This window comes from Scyliorhinus torazame, chromosome 1 (genome assembly GCF_047496885.1).
Source record: "Scyliorhinus torazame isolate Kashiwa2021f chromosome 1, sScyTor2.1, whole genome shotgun sequence".
In the NCBI taxonomy this organism is placed as follows: Eukaryota; Metazoa; Chordata; class Chondrichthyes; order Carcharhiniformes; family Scyliorhinidae; genus Scyliorhinus; species Scyliorhinus torazame.
In genome coordinates this window covers 225,433,148-225,443,467 of record NC_092707.1, presented here as the reverse complement: position 1 = coordinate 225,443,467, position 10,320 = coordinate 225,433,148, and the positions used below count along the sequence as shown (strand labels likewise).

The 10,320-nt window shown below is 53.1% G+C and overlaps 1 protein-coding gene across 1 annotated transcript in view; it reads left to right on the top strand.

Annotated features, from left to right (window-relative positions):
- The first annotated feature begins 1,803 nt into the window (after positions 1 to 1,803).
- Positions 1,804 to 10,320, top strand: part of LOC140419371 (sorting nexin-14-like) — a 40,598-nt gene continuing 32,081 nt past the window's right edge. Inside the window, exon 1 of the mRNA XM_072503268.1 lies at positions 1,804 to 2,173. Within this exon, the coding sequence (XP_072359369.1) occupies positions 2,037 to 2,173 (137 nt within the window). The 5' untranslated portion in view covers positions 1,804 to 2,036. The remainder of the gene's footprint in view (positions 2,174 to 10,320) is intronic.

Genomic DNA, 10,320 nt, shown 5'->3' with positions numbered 1-10,320 from the left:
AGTGCATAAACCAAAACGTTTGGTGCAGGAGAGGCCGAGAAGCAACCAAAGGTCATAAAATTACCCAAACTGCAACAGCAGTTACAGGGAGAGGGGCGGGGCTGAGTGTGGGGGTGGGACCGAGAGCGGGTGAGGTGGGGCTGAGCTGTGTGGGGGGCGGGGCTGAGCTGATGGGGGTGGGGCTGAGTTGTGTGGGGGCGGGGCTGAGCTGTGTGGGGGGCGGGGCTGAGCTGATGGGGGTGGGGCTGAGCTGAGTGGGGGCGGGTCTGAGCTGTGTGGGGGCGGGTCTGAGCTGAGTGGGGGCGGGGCTGAGCTGTGTGGGGGCGGGTCTGAGCTGAGTGGGGGCGGGTCTGAGCTGAGTGGGGGCGGGTCTGAGCTGAGTGGGGGCGGGTCTGAGCTGAGTGGGGCGGGTCTGAGCTGAGTGGGGGCGGGGTGGAGCTGAGTGGGGGCGGGGCTGAACTGTGTGGGGGCGGGTCTGAGCTGAGTCGGGGCGGGGCTGAGCTGATTGGGGGCGGGTCTGAGCTGAGTGGGGGCGGGGCTGAGCTGAGTGGGGGCGGGGCTGAGCTGAGTGGGGGCGGGACTGAGCTGAGTGGGGGCGGGGTGGAGCTGTGTGGGGGCGGGTCTGAGCTGAGTGGGGGCGGGGTGGAGCTGTGTGGGGGTGCGGCTGAGCTGTGTGGGGGCGGGGCTGAGCTGATGGGGGCGGAGCTGAGCTGTGTGGGGGCGGGGCTCAGCTGTGTGGGGGCAGGACTGAATGTGGGTGGGGGTGGAGCTGAGCTGAGTGGGGCGGAGCTGAGCTGAGTGGGGGCGGGTCTGAGCTGAGTGGGGGCGGGGTGGAGCTGTGTGGGGGCGGGTCTGAGCTGAGTGGGAGCGGAGCTGAGCTGAGTGGGGGCGGGGTGGAGCTGTGTGGGGGCGGGTCTGAGCTGAGTGGGGGTGGAGCTGAGTGGGGGCGGGTCTGAGCTGAGTGGGGGCGTAGCTGAGCGGGGGCGGGGTGGAGCTGAGTGGGGGTGGAGCTGAGTGGGGGCGCGGCGTAGCTGAGCGGGGGCGGGGTGGAGCTGAGTGGGGGCGGGTCTGAGCTGAGCGGGGGCGGGTCTGAGCTGAGTGGGGGCGGGTCTGATCTGAGTGGGGGCGGAGCTGAGCGGGGGCGGGTCTGAGCTGAGTGGGGGCGGAGCTGAGCGGGGTCTGAGCTGAGCGGGGGCGGAGCTGAGCTGAGTGGGGGCGGGGCTGAGCTGAGTTTGGGCGGGGCTGAGCTGAGTGGGGGCGGGGCTGAGCTGAGTGGGGCGGGGCTGAGCTGAGTGGGGGCGGAGCTGAGCGGGGGCGGAGCTGAGTGGGGGCGGGGCGGAGCTGAGTGGGGGCGGGGCTGAGCTGAGCGGGGGCGGGGCTGAGCGGGGGCGGGGGCGGGGCGGAGCTGAGCGGGGGCGGGGGCGGGGCGGAGCTGAGCGGGGGCGGGGGCGGGGCGGAGCTGAGCGGGGGCGGAGCTGAGTGGGGGCGGGTCTGAGCTGAGCGGGGGCGGGGCTGAGCTGAGCGGGGGCGGGTCTGAGCTGAGTGGGGGCGGGGCTGAGCTGAGTGGGGGCGGGTCTGAGCTGAGTGGGGGCGGGTCTGAGCTGAGTGGGGGCGGGTCTGAGCTGAGTGGGGGCGGGTCTGAGCTGAGTGGGGGCGGGTCTGAGCTGAGCGGGGGCGGGGCTGAGCTGAGTGGGGGCGGCGCTGAGCTGAGCGGGGGCGGGGCTGAGCTGAGAGGGGGCGGGGCTGAGCTGAGAGGGGGCGGGGCTGAGCTGAGCGGGGGCGGGGCTGAGCTGAGCGGGGGCGGGCTCAGTCCTATTGGGATTTTACAGACGGTCGAAGCAACCCAGTGAAAGTTGTTCCATTGAGAACCTGTTAGGGGCGAAAAATCGCCAGCAGGAGACGAACCGGGAGCGGGTCTGGCCTTTGGCTGGAGCCTGACGCAGGGGCGACGGCTGCGCCGCTGTCGGCGGCCGGTGTTGCCGGGTGAGGGAGCGATGCGGCGGCGCTGATGAGCCGAGGCCTGGGAGGAGGTGAAAATGGTGTCGGTGCGGAGGGCGCTCCAGGAGCTGGGGCTGAGGCTCAGGTTTCACCTGGTCCGGGACATCGGTCGTCAATATCCTGTCTTCTGCTTCATAATTGTGCTGCTCACCCTTTCCACGCTGCTGTTCAACAGGTAAATAGATATCCCGGGCCTGGTGGCTGGAGGGCCCGGGGAGGAGGCCCGGCATTATCTGACAACAAGATTGCGAACTTGCTGTTCTGGGTTTCAGGCTATTGCCAAGGTGAGGCTGGAGTCACAGCGAGGGAATGGAGTTTTGGAGTGAAGACCAAAAACCAGGGTTTAATTCTTTCCACCATTTAATTGGAGGAAACACCTGCTCGTCCAATATTGGATAAGCAGTATGACAACTCAGCAACTCTACATCTGTAGCACAAGATTAGTTTTCACATGATGTTTCTGAGGCACTGTATAAATTAGATATGGCAGGGCCAGACACTGATCCTGAGGGGGAAGGAGGTACATTAGATGTCGTGGTTCAGGAACAGGAAGAGAGACCATTACAACTGATATTCTGGCTATGATTAGATAAGAATGGAAGCAGCTGCAAGCACTCACGCGAAAGACAGCGGAGAAGTGTTGTTGAACACACACTTTGAAGCAGCACTAAGGTTGGCAAGGGAGCAGAATATGCTCTGGGTGGGGGACTTGAATGTCCATCACCTAGAGTGGCTCGGTAGTACCACCACAGACTGGACAGGCTGGGTCCTAAAGGACTTAGTTGCTAGACTGGGACTGCAGCAGGTGGTGAGGGAACGAATAAGAGAGAAAAACATACTTGATCTCATTTCATAACCTGCCTGCTGCAGATGCATCTGGCCATGAAGTATCAGTAGAAATGACCACTGCACAGTCCTTGTGGAGACAAAGTCCCGTCTTCACACAAAGGATACCTCCATCCTGTTGTGTGGTACTACCACTGTGGGACAGAGTTTGACTAGATCTAGCAACTCAAGATTGGGCATCCATGAGGCACTGTGGGCCATCAGCAGAATTGTATTCAACCACAATCTGTATCCTATGGCCTGGATTATCCCCTACTCTCTCATTACCACCAAGCCAGAGGAACATAGAATCATAGAATCCCTACAGTTCAGAAGGAGGCCATTTGTCCTATTGAGTCTGCATCCGCGCTCTGAGAGAGCACCTACCTAGACCCAATCTCCCATCCTATCCCCGGAACCCCACCTAAGAGCAATTTGGCATAGCCAATCCACCTAACCTGCACATCTTTGAACTGTGGGAGGAAACCCACGCTGACGGGGAGAAAGTGCAAACTTCACACAGTCACCTTAAGTCTGAATTGAACCCGGGTCACTGGCGCTGTGAGGCAGCAGTGCTAAGGACGTGCCACGAACCCGGGTTCAATGAAGAGTGCTGGAGAGCTTGTCGGGAGCAATATCAGGCATACTGAAAAATGAGGTGTCGACCCAATGAAACTACAACTTGTGTGCCAACCAGCATAAGCAGCAAGTATTAGGCAGAGCTAAGCGATTGCACAACAAGCACATCAGACCTAAGCTTTGTAGTCCTGCCTCATCCTGCCATGAATGGAAGTGGACAATTAAACATCTCACTGGAGGAGGAGGCTCTACAAATATCCCCAACCTCCATGATGGAGGAGCCCAACAATATGTACAAAAGTCATTCGCAACAATCTTCAGCCAGAAGTGCTGAGTGGATGATCCATCTCGGTCTCCTCCGGAGGTCCACAGCATCACAGGTGTCAGTCTTCAGCCAATACTATTCACTCCACACGTGATATCAAGAAACGGCCAAAGGCACTGGATACTGCAAAAGCTATGGGCCCTGACAATATCCCAGCAATAGTGCTGAAGACTTGTGCTCCAGAACTGGCCACACCCCTAGCCAAGCTGTTCCAGTACAGCTGCAACACTGGCATCTACCCAGCAATGAGAGAAAATTGCCCAGGTATGTCCTGTGCACAGGAAATAGGACAAATCCAACCCAGCCAATTACTGCCCTGTCGGTCTGCTCTCCATCATCAGCAAAGTGATGGAAGGAGTCACCAACAGTGCTATCAAGCAGCACTTACTCAGCAATAACCTGTCATGGACACTTAGTTTGGGTTCCGCCAGGGTCACTCAGCTTCTGACTTCATTACATCCTTGGTTCAAACATGGGCAAAAAAGCTGAACGACAGAGGAGAGGTGATTGTGACTGCCCTTGACATCAAGGCAGCATTTGACTACAGTATAGCATCAAGGAGCCCTAGCAAATATGGAGTCAATGGGAATCGGGGTGAAAACTCTCCGTAGGTTGGAATCATACCATGCACAAAGGAACATGGTTGTGGTGGTTGGAGGTCAATCATCTCAGCTCCAGGACATCACTGCAGGAGTTCCTCAGGGTAGTGTCCTAGGCCCAACCATCTTCAGCTGCTTCATCAATGACTTCCCTTCCATCATAAGATCAGAAGTGGGAATGTTTGCGGATGACTGACTGCACAATGTTCAGCACTATTTGTGACTCCTCAGATACCGGAGCAGTCCATGTCCAAATGCAGCAAAACCTGGACAATATCCAGGCTTGGGCTGACAAGTGGCAAGTTACATTTGCGTCTCACAAATGCCAGGCTCTCTCCTGCAAGAGAGGATCTAACCTCTGCCCTTTGACATTCCATGGCATTACCATTGCTGAAACCCCCACAATCAACATCCTGGGGATTACCATTGATCAGAAACTGAACTGGACCAGCTATATTAACACTGTGGCTACCAGGACAGGTCAAAGGCTAGGAATCCTACAGCGAGTAACTCTACTTCTTACCCCCTCCCCACCCAAAAGCCTGTCCACCATCTACAAGGCACAAGTTAGGAGTGTAATGGAATACTCTCCATTTGCTTGGATGAGTTCCAACAACACTCCAGAAGCTCAACACCTTCGAGGGGTTGGTTTAGCACAGTGGATTAAACAGCTGGCTTGTAATGCAGAACAATGCCAGCAGTGCAGGTTTAATTCCCGTACCGGCCTCACCGAACAGGCGCCGGAATGTGACGACTAGGGGTTTTTCACAGTAACTTCATTGAAGCCTACTTGTGACAAGTTATTATTATTAGTATTACTATCCAGGACAAAGCAGTCCGCTTGATTGCTCCCCCTTCCTCAAACCCTCCACCACTGAAGAACAATGGCAGCCGTGTGTACCATGTACAAGATGCAATGCAGTAACTCTCCAAGGTTCCTTTGACAAGCACCATCCAAACCCAAGACCACTACCACTCAGAAGGCCAAGAGCAGCAGATACTTGGGAGCCCCAGCATCTGGAGGTTCCCCTCCAAGTCACCCACCATCCTGACTTGAAAATATATCTCTGTTCCTTCGCTGTCGCTGGGGCAAAATCCTGGAACCCCCTCCCTAATAGCACAGTGGGTGTACCTACACCTCGAGGACAGCGGCGCTTCAAGAATGCAACTCACCACCACCTTCTGAAGGGCAGCTAGGACTGGGCAATAAATGCTGGCCTAACCAACGATGCCCACATCCCGTAAATGAATTTAAAAAAAAAAAAAGGATGGTGATAGGTCGAGAAGCATGAGAAAGGATAGTTTGCCATCGCCATAATCATACATCATTTGTGACTTTGATAAAAGCCAGTTTGGCAATCTGGAAGGGGCAGGAACCTGATTGGTGGGATTCAAATATGGAATACCTGGAAAAATGGAAATGGATTTGGGAGCAGTCAACACGTTTAAAGACTTGAGAGGAAAGGCCGATAGTTTGCAGGGCTAGTGGGGTCAAGGATTTTTTTTTCTGAGGATAGGGTGATGATGGGTGGCATTTAAAAACAAATTTAGGGGACTCAATTATTTTTTCCCAATAAACGGGCAATTTAGCGTGGCCAATCCACCTAGCCTGCTCATCTTTGGGTTGTGGGGGTGAAACCCACGCAGACACGGAGAATGTGGAAACTCCACATGGACAGTGACCCAAAGCCGGGATCGGACCTGGGAACTCGGTGCTGTGAGACAGCAGTACTAACCACTATGCCGCCGTGCTGCCCTGATGATGAGAGACATAATGGAAAGAGGAACAGCACCTGAAGAGAGAGACCATTAAGGATGTTGGGGGAGGGGGATGCTGGGTAGTGTTGAAGGAACAGGAGTTGAGTTGCATGACAAGATGAGGTCAGAGTGCATTAGGAAAGAAGCCGCTACCATGTCACGCGTACAGATGAACAGCACCAGCTCTGAATATTTCCAGCTGCACAGGCAGGGTGCTCGTGGTCGCCGTTGCTGGTCTGATTAGTAAGTTTGCGGACGATACAAAGGTTGGTGGAATTGCGGATAGCGATGTCAGGATATAGCAGGATTTAGATCAGTTAGAGACTTGGGCGGAGAAATGGCAGATGGAGTTTAATCCGGATAAATGTGAGGTAATGCATTTTGGAAGGTCTAATACAGGTGGGAAATATACAGTATATGGCAGAACCTTGAAGAATATTGACAGGCAGAGGGATCTGGGTGTACAGGTTCACAGGAAAATGGCAACACGGGTGGAGAGGTTGGTCAAGAAGGCATACGGCATGCTTGCCTTCATCGGTCGGGGCATTGAGTTTAAAAATTGGCAAGTCATGCTGCCGCTGTGTCAAACCTTAGGTCACACTTGGAGTTTAGTGTTCAATTCTGGTCACCACACTACCAGAGGGATCTGGAGGCTTTAGAGAGGATACAGAAGAGGTTTACCAGGATAGTGCCTGGTATCTAGGGCATTAGCTATGAGAAGAGGTTGGATAATCTTGGTTTGTTCTCACTGGAACGATGGAGGTTGAGGGGCAACCTGACAGAAGTCTACAAAATGACGAGAGGCGTGGATACTCAGAAGCTTTTTCCCAGGGTGGAAGAGTCAATTACCAGAGGACATAAGTTTAAGGTGCGAGGAGCAAAGTTAGAGGATATAGAATCATAGAAAAGTTACAGCACAGACGGAGGCCATTCTGCCCATCCTGTCCATGCCGGCCTGAAGTGCCCTTTGTAATCCCACCTTTCTGCACCAGGTCCATGGCGCTGTAGCTTAGAGCACTTAAGGTGCAGATCCAGGTACTTTAAGTTTAGGGTCTCTACCTCCACCACCAACTCGGACAGCGAATTCCGGACTCCCACTACGTAAAAAAGTATTTCCTCGTGTTCCCTCTGCCACCTTCTGCCACTTATCTGTGAGGGAAGTTTTTTTACATAGAGGGTAGTGTGTGCTTGGAACTTGTTGCGAGAGTAGGTGGTGGAAGCAGGTATGATAGGGATGTTTAACGTGCGTCTTGACAAATACATGAATAGAGGGGTATTGACTATTGTCACATGTATTAGTATACAGTGAAAAGTATTGTTTCTTGCATGCTATACAGACAATGCATACCGTACATAGGGAAGGAAGGAGAAACTTCAGAATGTAATGTTAGGGTGTAGAGAAAAGATCAACTTAATACGAGGTAAGTCCATTCAAAAGTCTGATGGCGGCAGGGAAGAAGCTGTTCTTGAGTTGGTTGGTACGTGACCTCAAACCTTTGTACCTTTTTCCTGACAGAAGAAGATGGAAGAGAGTATGTCCGAGGTGCGTGGGGTCCTTACTTATGCTGGCTGCCTTTTTGAGGCAGTGGGAATTGTAGACCGAGTCAATGGATGGGAGGCTGGTTTGCGTGATGGATTGGGCTACATTCACAACCTTTTCTAGTTTCTTGCGGTCTTAGGCAGAGCAGGATCCGTACTAAGCTGTGATACAACTAGAAAGAATGCTTTCTGTGGTGCATCTGTAAAAGTTGGTGAGTCGTAGCTGACATGCCAAATTTCCTTAGTCTTCTGAGAAAGTTGGTGGGCTTTCTTAACTATAGTGTCAGCATGGGGGGGGGACCAGAACAGGTTGTTGGTGATCTGGATACCTAAAAACTTGAAGCTCTACTCTTTCTACTTTGTTCCCATTGGTATAGACAGCGGCATGTTCTCCACTACGCTTCCTGAAGCCAATGACAATCTCCTTTGTTTTGTTGACGTTGAGGGAGAGATTATTGTCGCACCAGTTCACCAGATTCTCTATCTCATTCCTGTACTCTGTCTCGTCATTGTTTGAGATCCGACCCACTATGGTGGTGTCATCAGCAAATTTGAAAATCGAGTTCGAGAGGAATTTGGCCACACAGTCAGTCAAAGGTGTATAAGGAGTATAGTAGGGGGCTGAGGACACAGCCTTGTGGGGCACCAGTGTTGTGAATGATCATGGAGGTGTTGTTGCCTATCCTTACTGATTGTGGCCTGTGGGTTTGGAAGTTCAGGACCCAGTCGCAGATGGAGGAGCCGAGGTCCACGGAGTTTGGAGATGAGTTTGGTAGGAATAATGGTGTTGAAGGCTGAGCTGTAGTCAATGAATACTACATGGGTGTCTTTGTTATCGAGGTGTTCCAGGGTAGAGAGCAGGGGCATGGAGATGGTGTCTGCTGTGGACCTGTTGCAGCAGTAGGCGAACTGCAGTGGATCAAGGCAATCGGGAGGCTGGAGTTGATTCGTGCCATGACTAACCTTTCGAAGCACTTCATAATGATGGATGTCAGAGCCACTGGACGATAGTCATTAAGGCACGCTGCTTGGATTTTCTTGGTACAGGGATGATGGTCATCTTCTTGAAGCAGATAGGGACCTCATAAAGAGAGGTTGAAGATGTCTGCAAATACCCCCGCCAGTTGATTCGCTCAAGACCTGAATGCTCGTCCGGGTACCCCATCCGGGTCAGTGGCTTCGCGTGGGGTGACCTTTGCGAAGGCTGTTTTGACATCTGCAATGGTGACCTCCGATACAAGTTCATCCGAGGCTTCTGGGGTGGAGGGTGTGCTCTCGTCGAAGATTTGCTCAAAGCGGGCATAGAATGCGTTGGGCTCATCGGGGAGGGGTGCGTTGGAGCCAGCGATTTTACATGCCTTCATCTTGTAGCCCGTTATGTCTTGCAGACCTTGCCATAGTTGGCGGGGGTCCGTGTGGCTAGCCTGGGACTTGAGCTTGGTCCGGTACTGTCTTTTGGCATCTTTGATTGATCTCCTAAGATCATATCTGGCTTTCTTGTACAGGTCAGGGTCGCCTGACATGAACGTCTGAGACCTAGACTTCAGCAAGCAGTGGATATCCCTGTTCATCCAGGGTTTCGCTTTTTTGGCACATAGTCTTCTGCACACGAACTAATGAAGTCAGTTACTGTAGTGGCGTACTCGTTCAGGCCGGTCGCAGAGTTTTTAAATACTGACCAACAGTCCGCTGACTCCGGAAGAGTAAAAGGTTTTAAGTTAGACAGGAAGAGAAACGGCTGGGGATGCTGCCGTTCAAACTGACCCAAACCAAGTTCAGGTACATGGGGATACAGAACGCAGCCACATGTTCTGGTCCTGCCCCAACCTCATCCGCTTCTGGACCACCTCCTTCGAGGTGACATTCAAGCTGATAGGGGTGAAGATGGAGCCATGCCCTTCAGTGGCAGTCTCCTGGGTATTGGAGCGTCCAGAGCTCTTTGAGGGGAGAGGGGCTGATGCCCTGGCCATCGCCTCCCTTATTGCCCGGCTAAGACTTCTGCTTGGACGAAGGTCGGCAGCGCTACCCAAGGCCTCAATTGGCTCTCCGGACTAATGGAGTTTCTAAGACTAGAAAAAATAAAATAAAGTTCGGCATCAGGGGATCAGAGGGAGGGTTCCACCGCACGTGGACCAATTAATCAGCCTCTTTGAAAACCTGTTCGTCCCCAGCAGCTGGTATGGGGGAGGGGTGTGGGGGGGGGAGAAACAACCCGAGAAGGGAGGGGGGTGTGAAACAGCCACGCCACAGTGAGGCGAAGGTGGAATCTGCGCAACACACTGAGGGATGCGGGTGCCCACATATGGCAACAGAGTAATGCTGCCATACAAAGGGTGTAACCGCAGTGCTAGAGCTATCCTCTGTTTCGCTCCTTCCGTGTGGTGCGCGGTGGGATCCGCCGCTTCAGGATTCAAAGGGGCAGCTCGGACTATATCTACACACGCTGGTCATTGCAATGTAAATAGACCACATCTCTGTTGTATTTTTTCTTTTGCCTTCTGTTTTTGTTTGATAAACACTATTTACAGATGTATAGTAAAAAGGTGTAAATTACCTATAGCCTCTGTTTGATTGACGCAACTGTATATTAGAACTGTATGATGATATGACTTGCCTGTTATAAATTTAAAAACTCCCAATAAAACTATTTATTAAAAAAAAAAGAGGAACTCGAAAAAGATGCCTGTTCAAGGCTAG